We start from the raw sequence: 19,842 nt of genomic DNA, 5'->3' as shown, positions 1-19,842 counted from the left end.
CAAATAACACATACACATATATGGTATCCCCGCGATCATAACAACTTGACCAATAAAATGAACACATTAATGAAACCGCCGGATGAACGGCGTCCAAAAAACCCGCAAAAAACAACGGCAAAATTCTCTCTTTTCTCCCATTCCCCCCATAAAAAATAAAATAAAAGTTAATCTATAAGTCCTATGTACCCCAAAATAGTACTAATGAAAACTACGCATTGGCCCGCAAAAATCAAGCCCACATACGGTCACATCGACGGAAAAATAAAAAAATGACGGCTCTTGGAACGCGGCGATGCAAAAACAAGTAATTTTTTTCTAAAAGGGTTTTTATTGTGCAAACGTAGGAAAACATATAAAACCTTTACATATTTGGTATCCTCGTAATCGTGCCGACCCGTAGAATAAAGGTAACATGTTATTTATGCTGCATAGTAAAGGGCATAAATTTATAACGTGAAAATTAATGCTGGAATAGCTGCTTATTTTCAATTCTCTCCTAAAATAAAGTTAATAAAAGTTAATCAATATATTGTAAGCATCTAAAAATGGTGCAATTACAAAATACAACTCGTCCCGCAAAAAACAAGCCCTTATACGGCTATGTCGACGTAATAAAAAAAAAGTTACGACTCTTGGAATGCGACCATGAAAAAACAAAAAATAATCCTTGGTCATTAACGTGCAAAATGGCCCGGTCATTAAGGGGTTAATGTGGCGCGTATTTCTCTTTATTTCACTTTAATTTTCACGTCACCATTAAGCCCTTCGGTTTTCAAAGAGTACAATATCAGCCGTCACTTTGCCACGAAGAATGCAAACTATGCTAGCAAGCAGTCAACACAAGAACGGGCGGCTACTGCTCAGAGGTTGGCAGCTAATTTACAGAGTCAACAGAACTTTTTTCTTGATAAATCACAGTGCGTATGTTATTTTAATCTATTTACATTTCCTCCTCCCAGTATCTGCGAAATAGTATGTAAATGCCATATCTTGCATATTCCTTGAGACAAATTTATTAACTGATAAGGGCTATTTTTCACATTTGAAAGACAGTTAATAAATTGGGTTGTAGTGTTCTTACTGTGCTATGAGGTTTGCACACACTACATTTAATGCTTTAGTATATCCGGCCCAAACACTCCCTCCAAATGCTCCTGGCCCGGCCCCTCTGTCAAATTTTAGAACCCATTGTGGCCCGCGAGTCAAAAAGTTTGCCCACCCCTGACGTAGTGGTATGAGGGCTGTTTTTTTTTGTGTGACGAGCTGTAGTTTTTATTGGTACCATTTTGGGGTACACGCGACTTTTTGATCACTTGTTATCCTTTTTTTTTGGGAGGCAAGGTGACCAAAAAACAGCAATTCTGGCATATTTTTTTAGTTCTTTTTATACAGCGTTCGCCACGTGTTATAAATTACATGTTACCTTTATTCTGCGGGTCAGTCCGATTCCGGTGATACCTAATTTATAGCACTTTTTATGTTTTACAACTTTTTGCACAATAAAATAACTTTTGTAAAGAGAATGGATTTTTTCTGTCGCCAAGTTGTGAGAGCCATAATGGTTTTAAATTTTTCGTCGACGGAGCTGTATGAGGGCTTGTTTTTAGAGAGACGAGTTATAGTTTTTATAGGTACCATTTTTAGGTACATGCGACTTTTTGATCACTTTTTATTTCAATTTTTGGAAGACAAAGTGACCAAAAAATAGCAATTATGTCAGTATTTTTTAGTTATTTTTTTTACGGCGTTCACTGTGCGGAATAAATAACATAATATTTTTATAGTTCAGGTCGTTACGGTCGCAGCGATACCAAATATGTATGGCTTTATTATTTTTTTCAATAATAAATGACTTGATAAGGGAAAAAGGGCGATTGTGTTTTGTGTTATTATTTGAAACTTTTATTGTATTTTTATTGTATTTTTTACAACTTTTATTTTTACTTTTTTGACACTTTTTTTGACACTTTTCTTTAGTCCCACTAGGGGACTTGAAGGTCCAACAGTTTGTTTGATGTTCTAATACATTGCACTACCTATGTAGTGCAATGTATTAGAACTGTCAGTTGTTCACTGACAGCAAGCCGATCAGGCTCCGCCTCTGGGCGGGGCCTAATCAGCTTACGTAATGGCAGACAGGAGTCCATTGTTAGGGCTCCTGTTGCCATGGTAGCAGTCGCCAGCCGTGCCATCGCGTGGCAAGGCTGCCGATTTGCTACAAACCTCTAGGATGCAGCGATCACAATGGATCGCTGCATCGAAGGGGTTAATGCCAGGAATCGGAGCTAGCGGACACCCACTGCTGATGACGCCGGCTCAGCTTCTGAGCCGGAAGCTGAGCCGGCGCCATCTTGCCGATGGTACCGGAAGCCTCCTGGACCCCGCCGACGACGGGGCATAGGAGGATTCCGTTACAGGCTGATCGGGAGGTAAGCATTAGCCCTCCGATCGCCTTTGCAGCCACCGGCAACCCAGCGATCACGTTGCTGGGGCACCGGTGGCTATAGACTCCTCACATGCTGCGATCGCTAGTCAACGCAGCATGTGAGGGGTTAATCGGTCGGATCGGAGGCTAGCTCCGGTCCTGGCCGATACCTCAGGGTGCCAGCTGTAACATACAGCTGTCACCCGGCGGTGATGTCGCTGGCTCAGCTCCTGAGCCAGCTTCATCTCCATGACGTACAGTTACGTCGAGATGCGGGAACAGTCCATCTCCCATGACGTAACTGTACGTGATTTTGCGGGAAGGGGTTAAGAGTTCAGCCTCCTCCAGAACAGTTACACGCTCCAAATCAACTTGGTGCCTGCATTAAAGACAGCTGTCTTAAATGGTCACCTGTATAAAAGACTCCTGTCCACAGACTCAATTAATCAGTCTGACTCTAACCTCTACAACATGGGCAAGACCAAAGAGCTTTCTAAGGATGTCAGGGACAAGATCATAGACCTGCACAAGGCTGGAATGGGCTACAAAACCATAAGTAAGACGCTGGGTGAGAAGGAGACAACTGTTGGTGCAATAGTAAGAAAATGGAAGACATACAAAATGACTGTCAATCGATATCGATCTGGGGCTCCATGCAAAATATCACCTCGTGGGGTATCCTTGATCCTGAGGAAGGTGAGAGCTCAGCCGAAAACTACATGGGGGGAATTTGTTAATGATCTCAAGGCAGCTGAGGACCACAGTCACCAAGAAAACCATTGGTAACACATTATGCCCTAATGGATTAAAATCCTGCAGTGCCAGGGAGGTCCCCCTGCTCAAGAAGGCACATGTACAGGCCCGTCTGAAGTTTGCAAATGAACATCTGGATGATTCTGAGAGTGATTGGGAGAAGGTGCTGTGGTCAGATGAGACTAAAATTGAGCTCTTTGGCATTCACTCAACTCGCCGTGTTTGGAGGAAGAGAAATGCTGCCTATGACCCAAAGAACACCGTCCCCACTGTCAAGCATGGAGGTGTTTTGGGGTGTTTTTTTTCTGCTAAGGGCACAGGACTACTTCACCGCATCAATGGGAGAATGGATGTAGCCATGTACCGTCAAATCCTGAGTGACAACCTCCTTGCCTCCACCAGGACATTAAAAATGGCTCGTGGCTGGGTCTTCCAGCACGACAATGACCCGAAACATACAGCCAAGGCAACAAACGAGTGGCTCAAAAAGAAGCACATTAAGGTCATGGAGTGGCCTAGCCAGTCTCCAGACCTTAATCCCATCGAAAACTTATGGAGGGAGCTGAAGATCCGAGTTGCCAAGCGACAGCCTCGAAATCTTAATGATTTACAGATGATCTGCAAAGAGGAGTGGGCCAAAATTCCATCTAACATGTGTGCAAACCTCATCATCAACTACAAAAAATGTCTGACTGCTGTGCTTGCCAACAAGTATTAAGTCTTGTTTGCCAAAGGGATCAAATACTTATTTCTCTGTGCACAATGCAAAGTCATATATATAATTTTGACAATGTGATTTTCTGTTTTTTTTTTTTTATATAATCTATCTCTCACTGGTAAAATTAACCTAGCCTAAAAATTCGAGACTGTTCATGTCTTTGACAGTGGGCAAACTTACAAAATCAGCAAGGGATCAAATACTTATTTCCTTCTCTGTACATAACTCAGTGGTGCATGATTTGGTTGGGGATAGAGTCATGGTTTCTCTTGATGCGGCGAAGGCCTTTGACTCTTTGGAATGGGAGTTCCTGTGGGCATACATGGGGAAATTTGGTTTTGGAAATGTGTTTTGCAAGTGGGTACAACTTCTCTATGCTTCATCTTCCGCCAACGTACTTACTAATGGGGGTTTGTCGGGCACTTTTTCTCTGTTTATGGGTAGGGGTACTCGACAGGGCTGCCCCCTGTCTCCTGCACTATTTGCGCTAGCTATTGAGATGCTGGCCATTTATCTTAGATCCTCTCCTTGGGCTCACCTGCGGGGGGACTGCCTCGAAACTTGCACTGTATGCCGATGACCTGATCCTCTTTTTGCAAGATACCCAACACTCTTTGACGACTGCTATGTCTATTATTGATGAGTTCGGACACCACTCAGGCCTTCGTATTAATTGGGGGAAATCGGTGCTATACCCCTTGGATGTGATGCGCCCGGATTTAGCGGCTCGAGGCCTCCCTTTGCAGGTGGTACCTTCCTTCAAATATTTGGGTATTGTCATTGCTATTACCCCTGCTGATTTTATACAAATGAACATCACCTCTCTCATTGGCTGGGTTCGCGATAAAACTGCGGCGTGGCGCAGGCTCCCTTTGTCACTTGCTGGGCGGGCTCATCTAGTTAAGATGCTGATTCTGGCTAAACTTTTATATACTTTTCAGCACGCCTGGACTCCCATTCCAAGGTCCTTCTTTACCACGCTTGATAGAATATTGACAGCCTTTCTTTGGATGAGATCCAGAGTGAAACTTAGTTTAGAGGTGTTGAAGCGCCCTAAAGACCTGGGGGGTTTGGCTCTTCCAAATTTTTTTCTGTACTATGTGGCCTCTCAGCTGAGATATCTGGGCCCCTGGATGTCGATGGGGTTCTCTGCTGGGGACAAATGTTTTCTGGGGGAGGGAGTGTCGGACCTGCTCGTATGCCTTGAGGGAGGCACCTTGCCAGGATTTCTACTCACACCACTGCATCGCGTGGCAAGACAGGTGTGGACAGCGCTTAAGAAACTATTTAATATTACCGGACCCCTTGTATCCTGGCCTTTATGGCATAACCCTATGCTTCACGAGCTGTATCAGCTTGACCGTGCTTAATTTTGGGAGGATCTCGGTGTTACCCACCTGAAACATTTAATAGAAGGGGACTTATGGTTGACCTTTGAGCAGTTGCAACATAATTATGAGATATCCCCTCGGTCCTTCTACAGGTATTTGCAGCTCCGACACGCCCTTACTGCACAATTTCCAGAGTATCCTCATCATACTTTGCAAGAGCTAGAGATTATCAGTTTATTTTCTACCAACGGTAGGCCTGGACGCATGTCCTGTATTTACTCCTCTCTGGTGCAGGAAACCTGCTCTGGACGGGTCCCACTTGCTAAGACCGGTTGGCTGGAAGTTTTACCTCTCTTGTCCGATGATGATTGGGGAAATATGCTGTCTTCCCATCTACTGGTCTCACCGGCTGCTAAGAATAGGCTCACACAACTCTATATCACCCATCGTGTCTATTTAACGCCGAAACGTTTACATAGAATGGGATTGATTCCATCCACCGAGTGTCGGAAATGCCACCAGGAAGATGCTGATTTTTGGCATATGATTTGGACGTGCCCTTATATTTCATCCTATTGGGGTGAGGTACTGTCTTATCTTTCTGGGATTATGGGGGCCCCACTTTCACAATAACCACTGCTTTGCCTTTTTGGCCTGACTGGGGATGACTCCTACTCACGCCACCAAAAAAAAATTCTTCATGAAACCCTATTTATGGCCCGTAAGACCATTGCGATCCGGTGGATGGCACCTGCGGTGGCTGACTTGGCCCAGAGGAAATCTCTAGTAAATGGCTTACTTCCGTATGAAATAGTTCTAGATCACCACCGTAAATGTCCTACCATATTCTATAAGATATGGGCTCCCTGGTGCGCTGTCTCGGACACTACTAACTAGGACAAAAAGATAATGAGGCAGCACTACCAGATATTTGGATAAAGATCCTTTTATTCCACGTGCGTGCGACGTTTCAGCTCAGTGTGAGCCTTTCTCAAGCTTGAGAAAGGCTCACACTGAGCTGAAACGTCGCACGCACGTGGAATAAAAGGATCTTTATTTAAATATCTGGTAGTGCTGCCTCATTTTCTTTTTGTCCTGATTGAGTGGTCACTCTTGGACTGTGACCTATGAGGCGTGCACCCGCTTTAGAGAAATTATCCTGTGCTGCTGATTTGCATCTATCTAGACACTACTAACTAGGTGACTGAAATTGCTATGCTAATGTATTTGAATTGTAAGATGTATACTGAGTTGACTGTTTATTGTTAGGCGGTTTTGCCTCTATTTGTAAGTAAATATTGTAAATAAACCGAATTAAAAAAAAAAATATGTGCACATACCCTATAACAGACGTTTCCATTTATTACAAAATTATGACGTGTTAGATGTATGCAGTTAATAGCCAATGGTGAGCATTTTGGTGTTTTCATTTATAAAAAAAAAAAACAAACCAGATTTATCCATACCTTTACCATAAAGGTTTGGATAAATGTTTTATTTTTATGTATGTATGATTAGGACACAAATGAAGAGTAGTTGACCATAGCATCCAATTAGGTTGCAGCTTTTATAAAAAAAAAAAAAAAAAAGGGGGTGGGGGTTAGGCGAGATCGTCTTGTGGAGAGGCCTGGGCTTGGCTCCCTGATAACTGATGGGTGACCAGCTGGTGGTGTCTCACAGCCTCTGGATTTTGCCCATGTGGAGCAGCCCTGTGAGGAAGGGCCTTGGAAACGCCCCATAGTCCATACATGGTGACCTTGCTTTATTTTAGAGGGCTAGATTCTGTCCATCCCTTGGGTTTAAGAACTGGCCTTGGTCATCTACATCTGGCAGGTCTGCGGGTACACCTTGACATTCCTCTATTTGTTTACCCAGTGCACTGTGCTTGTTGGGATCCCGCCCACATTCCATGGCGGATCTAGGATGTCCTACCAATCACTGCCCTCATACAGTTAGTAGCTCACCGGGTCACTTCTGGACTTTCGCATTTATATGTTGCAGTGGCACACTTCATGCTACTAAGACAATGAATTTACCACTGTTGGAAACTTTTCAGTCCTCTCCTCTGTTATTGGGAACCCCTCCCTTTTCTACAAACTCCTGTCTAATCATCAATCTAGTGCTCACTCTATTAATCACAATATGGACAACCTGCTTCTCTGTATGCACAATATGGGGCCTGAAAGTAAGAACAACGAAGTCGTTGATAAACTCGCATGCTTCCAGCATTCAAAAGTCACTTGTGCTGTTCCTTACCTGCCTCTGTACACTTCCTCAGCATCTAATTCAGAAACACAGAAAGTGCTGTTTGTTATCCAACAATGCCAAACGACCATTACCACCAGAATTGAAGAGATTAAAATTGGTATCTCCTAGCTACTCCAGCATGCTCAATACACTCGAAAAAGAGTTACAAAAGTAGAGCAGTGAGTTAGCGATCTGGAGGATCCTCAAAACCCAATGCACCATACTATTACAGACATTGGCTATTGCATGTATTAGAATGGTGCATTCTCTTCACTTTGTGTCTTGTGCATCTAATCTAGATGTTCTTTACACAGATATCTAATTCCATTTCAAGGGATAATTGCTAGTAATGATATTTATTTTGTCATGAAACGTAAATTTAAAAGATCCCTGGTTTTCCGCTATTTACAATCTCACATGTTTAACCCGCCTTCTCCTCACCCGCTCACATCCATATTTTTGTGGAAGGCCTGGGGTTGGATGCTGTGTGGAGACATCTGTACCCAGATCCTGGTATTCGTGTTTCTCTTTTTCCAATGTCTCCATGTCCTGCGTAGGCTTTATTTCAGGCAGACCGTACTGAACTCCCTCTGGTATCTGCCGCCTCCTACCTGTCTTATTCTAAATCAAATCATTCCCCACTTACGGTAACGGTCTCCGTGGGATATCCATCCCCCTCGTCCCTCATGAAAGCTGAATCCTTTTACGCGCGCGCACACACACACACACACACACACACACACACACACACACACACACACACACACACCTACCTTAATCAATCGATTCTTTTAAAGCCTTTTATAGAGGGATTATATCTCATGCTATTTATGACCTGAAATGGGGCTTGACCTCCATTGAAGACTCACTAGAATATGACACCATGCAGGCAGAATCTACCTATATTCAGAATCGATCCCCGGAGTCCAGACTGGCAATTAAAATATAAAGCTTATTCTGCTCTTATTAATGATAAGACTAAACACAATAAATCTTTCCTTAGGCAAGGCTATTATGAACACTGGGATTGTTGTGGCACACTTTTGGCACATTTGGCCAAAGTTGACGCCGCACCAGTCGTCGTTACTGAAATATTGAACCCCTCTCCAAGACCCTAAAGACATCGCCAAAAATGTTAACACATTTTATGCTTACCTCTACATGTCTTCCTTCTCTGAATACTGACCAATCCACTTTTGCGAAATCACAAATATCTGTGACTGATGGGCTCCCGGTCGAGTAATGTAAAATATATAAGCCATATTTAGTACCTGACACTTTGTTCCAGTCGGCCTAAAACACTGTCCTACAGTACTGAGGCCAGGTGGGTGGTAGTCATCCCTTAACCCGGTAAGTATCTAGTATAGGCCTTATTTACATGAGCGTAGTTCATGTCAGTGATACGCGCGTAAAAATCATGCGCGTCGCACGGACCTATGTAAGGCAATGGGGACATTCAGACATTCAGTGTTTTTCACGCAGCGTGTGTCCGCTGCTTGAAACTCACGACATGTCCTATACTTGAGCGGTTTTTGCACATCACGCACCCATTGAAGTCAATGTGTGCATGAAAATCACACGCAGCACACGGACGCACTTCCGTGTGCTGCGCTTGATTCGCGCAACATTAGATCAAGAAATGAAGGGAAAAATAAAACCACCTCGTTCATTTCTTTTTCTAAACCACAAAACCGCGTGTCATAAGGATGGTATATGCGTGAAAATCATGCAGCCACGCACCAAACACTTATGACACGGAACTGCAACGCGCAAAAAACGCAGCGTTTTTTGCGCGCGCAAAATGCACACGTTCGTGTGAATTTCGCCTTACTGTGATTCTAACCATCCCAACTCACTCCTACAAGTAGATGCAAATATTTTAGCCAGGTTCTGACCCGCAGAGTCTATTTCGTAATCCTTTCTTTTATTCATCTTGATCAAAATGGCTTTATGCCCGGAAGGTCCACTGCTCAAAATTTGCCAACACGCTTTCTGAATTTTCAGGCCCCTCTTCCTAATTGTGGATCGAGGGTCTTGGTGTACTTTGAAGTGGCCAAGGCCTTCGATTTGGTTGAATGGGAGTACGTGCTAAATTTCATTAACTGGATACTTTTATTATATTACCACTTTATTGCCTTGGTCATGGCGAACGGTTTCCCATCTCAGATTTTTTTCTCTATAACGGGGTTGTAGAGAAAAAGGATGGCCCCTGTCTCCTCTATTATATGTTCTGGCTATTGAGCCCCTGGTGGAGCTTTTCAGATGTGCCCCCGGAGTGGTGGGATTGACAAGAGGCTCAGTATCTGAAACTGGTGCTGATCCTTCCTTGTCAACGTTACTCCAATTGATTACGGAATTTCAGTCATATTCTGGCCTCCGCATAAATTGTGCAAAATCTCATGTTCTACTCGATTTTACTGCCCCTAGCTATTTTGCCTTCCTGCAGCCCCCTAAGGTTTCCATTGAAATCTTATATCTTGGTGTGAGTGTGACTAGAAGTGTGCTGGACTACTATTCCCTAAATGTTCTGCCCTTAATCACATGGTCCAAATTCTTATTGTCCCTGCCAGCTAGGGTGAGCTTAATAAAGATAGTTCTATTACTTAAAATATTATTACAATCTCTTACCTATATACCCATTTATTTCTTCCAAAAACTTAAGGGGATTATTTTGTCCTTTTATCTTGGCTAATAAACGTCTGTGTCTGGCGACACAGCAGTTACATAGAACCGAAGAATCAGGTGGGGTTGCATTACCACATTTCAAATATACTACTGGGCTGCCCAGTTAACCCATTTTCCATGGAGTCTTCACCTAGAAATGCATAGGAACTTAGAGTTGCTCATTTATCCTTTCTCTGAATTATAAAAGTGTCTTTCATACCTCTTTTCCTGCGTGTGGCCCAGCGGCGCCATTAAAAAACATCCCAACCTTAGACTACTTATATGGTTTACAGGTTAGAGCGCATTTGTCAGGGCATGATGCGATTACGCTCTTGTGGCACATACAAGCTCTTCCTGAGCTGCTGCTCCCAAGTGTCTCAACGTGGAAGGCTAAGGCTACATGCACATTTTCGTAATTTGATGTGGGAAGTCCGCATAAAAAAAGCAGATATAGGCAGGTAATTCTGCATGTAAAATTGCCACTTAATGTTGCGTTTTTTTATGCTTTTTTAGGTGATTTTTTTTTTTTTTATGGTGAGGATTTTGAAAAAGCATGGGACTTCCGGGGTTCTGTTTCCGGCTTGTGTGTGTCCGGAAGCTCCATAAAAATGAATGGAGCGCCAGTCGCGCTTGCACATTTGCGTGACCGGCGCTCCATTTATTTCTATGGAGCTGCCGGACACACAAGCCGGAAACAGAACCCCGGAAGTCCCATGCTTCTCATGAAGCACTTCAGGGGACTTTCGTTCCCCCGTTCTCCTTATCGCTGGGGGTCCCAGTGGTCGGACCCCCCAGCGATCAGACATGTATCCGCTATCCTGTGTATAGGGGATACATGTGTTTTGTGACACAACTCCTTTAATGTCATTAATTTAACACCCCATGGTGGGGCCGATACTGCACAGGGTCCTGCTCTTAATTGCGACTCCATAATGCAATTTCGCCCCTGGGTGCCCGCTCGGCGCTAGCTACCTGGCCCTGCTGCAATTTGTACTGCTCTCATCTGCAATGTCAGAGACCAGCTGAGGTAGTGACGGGCAGAGGAGGATGTTAGTGAACGCAGTGCATCATATCATTAAATATAGATTCTGTTAACCTGTTCCCTGCCGGGGAACACAGAAGTTATAATTAATAGATATACATTTTTCCAATTGTATTTCTGATAAAGTACTTGCAGAGTTTAAAAGTTGTGAAGTTACGTACAATTATATAGTAATATATGTTGAAAGGTTATTTAAATCAGGAAAATAGTTTATTAAATTATCTCTTGGTACTACTGTTAAATAAACAGAAAAAAAATAAGAAATCATGATTCGATCGAAAATCGGCCAAAGTGTTGGAAAAAAAAATCTAGATTCAATTTTTTTGCAAAATCGCCCAGCCCTACCTCTACCTAATGCCTGTTAGGCTATGCCAAAAAAAAAATAGCCCTCATACAGCTGAATCGGCGGAAAAATAAAAAAGTTATGGCTCTCTTAAATCCTTAACGACCGCCAATACGCCTTTTCACGGCGCTCTGACATAAGCCCGGCACGGGTGTCCGGCAGTCTAAAGACAGCCGGACACCTGCACTAACAGACGGGATCGATTTCAACATCATTCTCACCCGTTTAACCCCACAATAGCGAGCGCCACTTCCAAATGGTTTTGGAGGGAGGGTGCTCTCTCTCACACGACATCGGCACCCTGCAATTGCAATCGCAGGGTGCCAATGGCTTCTATGGCAGCCAGGGGTCTAACAAAGGCCCCCCAGTCTGCCTGTTGTGGATGCCTGCTAAGCCATGCCTGAGGCATGACCTAGCAGGTGCCTGTCAGTTTTACACTGACAGGCAATAATACGCTTCAATACAGAAGTATTGCAGTGTATTATAAAAGCAATCAGAAGATCGCATAGTGAAGTCCCTTAGTGGGACTAAAAATAAAGTTAACAAAAAGTTTAATAAAGTTAATAATAAATAAATAAAAATCCCAAATAAATAAAATGAAAAACCCACTTTTTCCCTGTGTTATTACTTTAATATGAATTTTTTTTTACAAAAATGAAGACCTTACACATATTTGGTATCGCCGCCTTCGTAACGACCCCACCTATAAAGCAATTACGTTATTTAACCCGCACGGTGAACGCTGTAAAAAATCAAATAAAAAACAATGTCAGAATTGCTGTTTTCTGTTCATCCTGCCTTCAAAAAAATTTGATAAAAAGTGATCAAAAAGTCGCATGTACTCCAAATTCGTACCAATAAAAACTAGAAGTCGTCCAGCATAAAACAAGCCCTCATACAGCTGCATCGGCGTAAAAATAAAACAATTATGGCTCTTAACACCTTTAGAACACAGCCTGTTTTGGCCTTGTGGACACAGATGATTTTTTCAAATCTGACATGTCACTTTATGTGGTAATAACTCCGGAATGCTTTTACCTATCCAAGCGATTCTGAGATTGTTTCCTCGTGACATATTGTACTTTGTTAGTGAAAAAATTTGGTCGATAAATTCAATATTTATCTGTGAAAAACGGCAAATTTTTGCGAAAATTAGCATTTTTCGAAATTTTAAATGTATTTGCTTGTAAAACAGATAGTAATACCACACAAAATAGTTACAAGTTAACATCCCCCATATGTCTACTTTATGTTTGCATAATTTTTTTTCACGGCCTTTTATTTTTCTAGGACGTTACAAGGCTTAGAACTTTAGCAGCAATTTCTTGCATTTTCAAGAAAATTTCCAAAACCTATTTTTATAGGTACCAGTTCAGGGACCAGTTTAGTTGTGAAGTGGCTTTAGGGGCCTTATATATTTCCCCATAAATCAACCCATTTTGAAAACTGCACCCCTCAAAGTATTCAAAACCACATTCAGAAAGTATTTTAACCCTTTAGGCGTTTCACAGGAATTAAGGCAAAGTAAAGGTGAAATTTACAAATTTCATTTATTTTGCCGAAATTAATTTGTAATAAAAAAAAAATCTGTAACACAGAAGATTTTACCAGAGAAATGCAACTCAATATTTATTGCCCAGATTCTGCAGTATTTAGAAATATCCCACATGTGGCCGTAGCGTGCTACTGGACTGAAGCACGGGCCTCAGAAGCAAAGGAGCACCTAGTGGATTTTAGGGCCTCCTTTTTTTAGGAATATATTTTAGGCACCATGTCAGGTTTGAAGAGGTCTTGTGGTACCTAAACAGTCAACCCCCCAAAAGTGACCCCATTTTGGAAACCACCCCTCAAGGCATTTCTCTAGGGGTATAGTTAGCATTTTGACCCCACAGTTTTTTTGCAGAGTTTTGTGGAATTAGTCTGTGAAGATGAAAATCACCTTTTTTTTTCCTGTGGAAACATAGAATTTTTTCATTTTTACAAGGAATAAAGGAGAAAAAGCAATTGTTCCCGATTATGGCAATACCCCATATGTGGTAATAAACTGCTGTTTGGACCCACAGCAGGGCTCAGAAGGGAAGGAGTGCCTTTTGGATTTTGGAGCGCAGATTTTGCTGGATTGGTTTTTAGTGCCATGTCGGGTTTGCAACGCCCCGGAGGGACCAAAACAGTGGAAACCCCCCAAAAGTGACCCTATTTTGGAAACTACACCCCTCAAGGAATTTTTCTAGGGGTATAGTGAGCATTTTGACCCCACAGGTATTTTGTGGAATTAGGCCGTGAAAATGAATATCAACATTTTTGTCCACTAAAATGTTGCATTTTTTAATTTTCACAAGGGATAAAGGAGAAAAAGCACCTCAACATTTGTAAAGCAATTTCTCCCTATTACGGCAATACCCCATATGTGGTCATAAATGTTTTTTTTTATTAGAAATTAATTAACCCTTTCAGGACTGTTCCTTTTTCATTTTCGTTTTTCACTCCCCGCCTTCCAAGAGCTATAATTTTTTTTATTTTTCAGTCAGTAGAGTGGTGTGAGGGCTTATTTTTTGCCGGAGTAGTTGTAGTTTCTATTAACACCATTTAAAGTACCATAAAATGTACTGGGAAACTGAAAAAAAATTATTTGCTTCTGAAATTGGAAAAAACTGTGGTTCCTCCATTGTTTTTGGGGTTTGGGGTTCTGTTTTTAAGTCTTTCACCGTGCGGTAAAAACGACAACTTTAGTTTTATTCTGCGTCTCAATACGATTACGGTGATACCAAATTTATATAGTTTTTTTTATATTTTACTACTTTTACAAAGAAAAGTCTATTTTGTTAAAAAAAAAATAATTTTTTGTATCACATTCTGACATCCCGAACTTTTTTATTTTTTGGTTGATTGAGCAGTCTGGGGGCTTATTTTTGGCGGGCGAACAGTAGCTTTTATTGGTACCATTTTATGGTACATACATCTTCCTGATCACTTTTTATTACATCTTTTTTAGAGCTCAGGTGACCAAAAAACAGCGATTTTGGCGCTTTCAATTCTTTATTTCTTACAGTGTTCCGTGCGCAATAAATTAAGTTTTACTTTATTCTGTGGGTCGGTACGATTACGGCGATACCATATGTGTATACCGTATTTTTCGGACTATAAGACGCAGTTTTTAGCAAGAATAAATCTTGCTAAAAAGTCCCTGCGTCTTATAGTCTGCAGTCAAGGGACCCGGCATCACCGGGCTCCATGACCGTTTCATTACTTAACCCCTTCCCGACCCATGACGTGCCGGCATATAATGGCGGGGGGTGATGTATGGAGCGGGCTCACGCGCTGAGCCCGCTCCATACACTGCAGGTGTCCGCTTCTGACACACTGCTATAACGGCCAGGGACAGCAATTTCACTGTTCCTGGCAGTTTAAAGGGCTTGTGCCATAAAACACATGTATCCCCTATCCACAGGATAGGGGATACATGTGTGATCGATAAGGAGAACGGGACCGAAAGTTACCAAGACCGCTGCATGAGAAGCTGTGACTTACGCGTTCTGTGTCCGGCAGCTTCATAGAGATCAATAGGATTCTTCTGCGTATGCGCGAGCGGCTCTCCATTGATTTCTATGGAGCTGCGGAACAGATAAGCCGGACACAGAGCCCAGAAGTCCAGGCTTCTCATGTAGCACTCTGGGTGACTTTCGCTCCCCTGTTCTCCTTATCGCTGGGGGTCCCAGCAGTCGGACCCCCAGCGATCTCACATGTTACCCCCTATTCTGTGGATAGGGGATAAATGTGTTTTATGGCAAACCCCTTTAACTAGTTAAATGCTGTGGTCAATAGTGACCGTGGCATTTATAGGGATTTTTCTATAAAGGGTTTTATGATATATCCACAGGATATGTCATAAATGTCAGGTAGATGCGGGTCCCACGTCTGGCACCTATCTCTAGAACGGGGCCCCCTAAACCCTGTTCTAGCTTTCTGTGCTCCCCCCGCCACTTGATTATATGTGGAGTTACTGAAACAGCGTAACTCACGGAGCTGCGCTGTTTCCATAACTCCCTTAGAATTGAACAGTAGAACTGAACAGTAGTTACGGAAACAGCGTAGCTCGCATACTACGCTGCTTCCGTAACTGCCATTCACTACTATGGGAGTTAGGGAAACAGCGTAGTTACACTGTTTCCGTAACTCCACATGTAACCAAGTGGCCGCTGGTTCAAGTCCCCTAGGGGAACTCCTAAAATGTGTAAAAAAATAAAAATGTTAGATACATTTTTAGGAGTGTAAAAAAAAAACCTTTTCCCATTTTTCCCCAAGCACAATGTAAAAAAATAAAATTATTTTGTCCCGCAACAAAATAAGCCCTCACACCGCTCAATCGATAAAAAAACAAATATAAGAAAAGTTTTGGCTCTCAGAATGTGGTGAAACAGAATAAATTATTTTTTAACAAATAATTTTTTCCTATTTTCTGTTGTCTAAAACCAGGGTGCATCTTATGGTCAGGTACGTCTTATAGTCCGAAAAATACGTTTTTTCCAAGTTTTGCAGCGTTTGCACAATAAAATTACGTTTCTATAAAATAATTTCTTATTTTTTAGTCAAAACAGCAGTTTTTTGCGCGACTGGTTGTAGTTTTTATTGGTACTATTTTGTGGTAAATGCGACTTTTTGATCACTTTTTATTCTATATCTTGAGAGGGGTTGTGACCAAAAAATAGCGATGCTGACATAGTTTTCCGTTTATTTTGTTTACGGCGTTCACGGTGCGGAAAAAATAACATTATAGTTTCATAGTTTGGGTCGTTACGAACACGGTGCTATCAAATATGTGTACTTTTTTTTAACGTTTTTCATTTTTTCCTATAATAAATGACTTATATAGGAAAACAAAAGCTTTTATTTTTACACTTTTATAAAACATTTTTATTAACTTTTTTTTTACTTTTTACACTTGTGTTTTTTTTACCTGCAGCTCTGATCGCTGCTAGAATACATTACACTACCTAGTTAGTGTAATGTATTCCAACTGTCACAGTCACTCTGACAGTGAGGGCTTATTCAGACGAACGTGATATACGTCCGTGCAACGCGCGTGATTTTCCCGCGCCTCACACGGACCTATATTAGTCTATGGGGCCGTGCAGACAGTCCGTGATTTTTACGCAGCGTGAGTCTGATGCATAAAACTCACGACATGTTCGTTCTTTGTGCGTATTTCGCGCATCACGCACCCATTGAAGTCAATGGGTGCGTGAAAATCAGGCGCACCACACGGAAGCACTTGCGTGGGACGCACGTGATTCGAGCAACAGCAGTGAAAAGTATGACTGAAAACAGAAAAGCACCACGTGCTTTTCTGTTTACAAACCTACAAACGGAGTGTCATAATGATGGCGGCTGCATGAAAAGCACGCAGCCGCGCACGATATGGTCATGACACACGGAGCTGTTAAGTGCCTTTTGGTTAATAAAAGTTAACCAATAAATTATACGTACCCCAAAATGGTGCTATTAAAAAATACAACTTGTCCCGCAAAAAACAAGACCTTATACAACTATTTTGACGCAAAAATAAAAAAGTTATAGCTCTTGGAATGCGACGATGGAAAAACGCAAAAAATAGCTTGGTCATTATGGTTTAAAATGGGCTGGTCATTAACCCCTTAATGACCAGCTAAATTTTTCTGTTTTTGCCTCTCTGCAGCCATAACTTTTTTTTTTTTTCATTGACGTGGCTGTATGAGGCCTTGTTTTATGTGAGAGAAATAGTATTTTTTTTTTTTCCCCACAGTTTGGCGGTAAAAAAAAATAATTTCACGGCGTGAATATAGGAAAGAGCGATTCTCGGAATAGTTTTTGTGGTTTCTTTTTTATCCCGTTCACGTTTCACGCTAAATAACACATTAGATTAATTCTTCAGGTTATTACGGTCGTGTAGATACCTAATATGTGTAGTTTTTTTGTTTTTATTTAGTGTAGGGGCAATAAAATGTATTTAATGCAAAATAAAGACTCTTTCTGGGACTTTTTTTAAATTTATTTATTTGTTTTGTTACTTTTTTTTTTTAAATCCCATCAAGGGATAACTTTATTTGTAACTTTATTTTTTACTTGTAATGTATTAGCATACTGTATGCTAATACACAAAATTAATGATTGGGGAAGAGGGGGGAGGTAGACCTCCAGCTCACCGTTTAGTTGTGTCTGAGTGCAGACAGCGCCCGCATTCCCGCGCGGCCAGCGGTACACAACAGGAAGAAAAAACAGAACCAAGATCCAGCGCTGGGTGTGCGTTAAAAAGGAACTCCTGTTCCAATTTTATTGGTATAACAAAGATAAAAATGATAGAACTATATGGAGTAGTTCTGTGGCAGAGTACAGGAATGAATGTTAGGTGAAGGATAGCAGTAAGCCCTGTTCAAATGTGCCTACGCGTTTCTGACACGTCTGTGTCCTTATTCATGGCATGCATGCCATGAATAAGGACACAGACGTGTCAGAAACGCGTAGGCACATTTGAACAGGGCTTACTGCTATCCTTCACCTAACATTCATTCCTGTACTCTGCCACAGAACTACTCCATATAGTTCTATCATTTTTATCTTTGTTATACCAATAAAATTGGAACAGGAGTTCCTTTTTAACGCACACCCAGCGCTGGATCTTGGTTCTGTTTTTTCTTCCTGTATGCTAATACATTACACTGTGTCACTATGACACAGGCTGCTGATCGGGCAGCACATAGTGTGCCCGAACAGCAGGGAAACGGAACAAACAGCCCTGGGGTCCTTTGTAGGTCCCCAGGGCTGACTGCAGAGGGATTCCCCATTGTTTGATCGCATCACTGGAATCCCGGTGATGCGATCAAAGAGGGGAATTCCCTTTGATCATGCCGCGGTCACGGACCGCGGTAATCAAAGGGTTAAACAGCTGGGGTCCGAATGTTTGCCGACCCCAGCTGTGTTCAGGAGGCTGCTCTAAGATCAGGAGCTGTTAGTTACAGCTCCTGCTTAGAGAATGAGCGCTCATCAGCCTGATCTACAGCGACGCCAAAAGACGTCTCTGTAGACTAAGCACCCGCACCGCCTGACGTCAAAAGACAGTGGGCAGTCGGGAAGGATTTAAAATATGGTGACACAAAAACAAATAATTTTGAAAAAAAAGTTTTTTTTACTGTGTAAAAGTTGTAAAATATAAGAGAACTATATAAATTTGGTATCGTCGCAATCTTACCGAACCTCTGAATAAAGTTATGCTATTTATACCACGGTAAACGGCGTAAATTTAGGACGCAAAAAAGTGTGGCAAAATTGCTTGTTTTTATTTTTTATCCTCCCCAAAAAAGTTTATAAAATTTAATCAATAAATTATATGTACCCCAAATGGACGGAACGTATTTCGGCCGCAAGTCCCGGACCGAACACACTGCAGGGAGCCGGGCTCCTAGCATCATAGTTATGTACGATGCTAGGAGTCCCTGCCTCGCAACAGGACAACTGTCCCGTACTGTAATCATGTTTTCAGTATGGGACAGTAGTTCCACGGAGAGGCAGGGACTCCTAGCATCGTACATAATGCTAGGAGCCCGGCTCCCTGCAGTGTGTTCGGTCCGGGATTTGCGGCCGAAATATGTTCCGTCCATTACGGACGTAACATGCTCGTGTGAATCCAGCCTTATAGCTCTCTATGTCGACGTAAAAAATAGCTTGGTGATTAAGACCTAAATAGGCTGGTCACTAGGGTTAAAAAAATATCTGGAAAATTAGACCTGTAAACTGATTGGTTGCTATAGGCATCTGCTCCACCATTGTTACTAGATGTGTATTATAATGATACTTTTTTATTTACAGATCTATCAAGTTTTCAAACTATAAGGTCATTGTTGGCTCCTGAAATTGATATCTACCTCATAAGAATGGTGATTACTCTGCTTGAGAAACACGGGGGTGGTGAGCTGGAGAACAAACCACTCGGCCTACCCAATAAACAACCACAAAGTCCAACTTTGGGACAAACATGGGGCAAGTTACAACAACAGCACACACAGCCCAAAACTGCTATGGACAACAGTCGTCTTTGGATTCAAAAGAAGGTTAGATGATCCTTGCTAACTTCTAGTTCTGAAATCTAAAAGCCGTTGTCTCGCGGCAACAACCCCTTTCTATATGCCTGATTAGGAAGTATATAGGGGGATTCCCTTCCATGAGCCAAAACGGAGATACACTATGTAAGACCTACTCCTGCTCTGGCCCGTCCAGGAATTACATGATCAGAATTCATTAGAATGTCTGCCATACAAAACTACATTTCTCCTATGCTTATTTTTT

The 19,842-nt window shown here is 42.0% G+C and overlaps 1 protein-coding gene across 2 annotated transcripts in view; it reads left to right on the top strand.

Annotated features, from left to right (window-relative positions):
* WRN (WRN RecQ like helicase) overlaps positions 1–19,842 on the top strand; it is a 202,259-nt gene that overhangs the window by 160,080 nt on the left and 22,337 nt on the right. For both annotated transcript variants that reach the window (XM_075862190.1, XM_075862182.1), the window contains one exon: positions 19,366–19,607. In XM_075862190.1, the coding sequence (XP_075718305.1) occupies positions 19,366–19,607 (242 nt within the window). The remainder of the gene's footprint in view (positions 1–19,365; positions 19,608–19,842) is intronic.

This window comes from Rhinoderma darwinii, chromosome 1 (genome assembly GCF_050947455.1).
Source record: "Rhinoderma darwinii isolate aRhiDar2 chromosome 1, aRhiDar2.hap1, whole genome shotgun sequence".
In the NCBI taxonomy this organism is placed as follows: Eukaryota; Metazoa; Chordata; class Amphibia; order Anura; family Rhinodermatidae; genus Rhinoderma; species Rhinoderma darwinii.
Note: the sequence above shows the minus strand (reverse complement) of the source record. Positions and strands in the feature narration are given on the sequence as shown.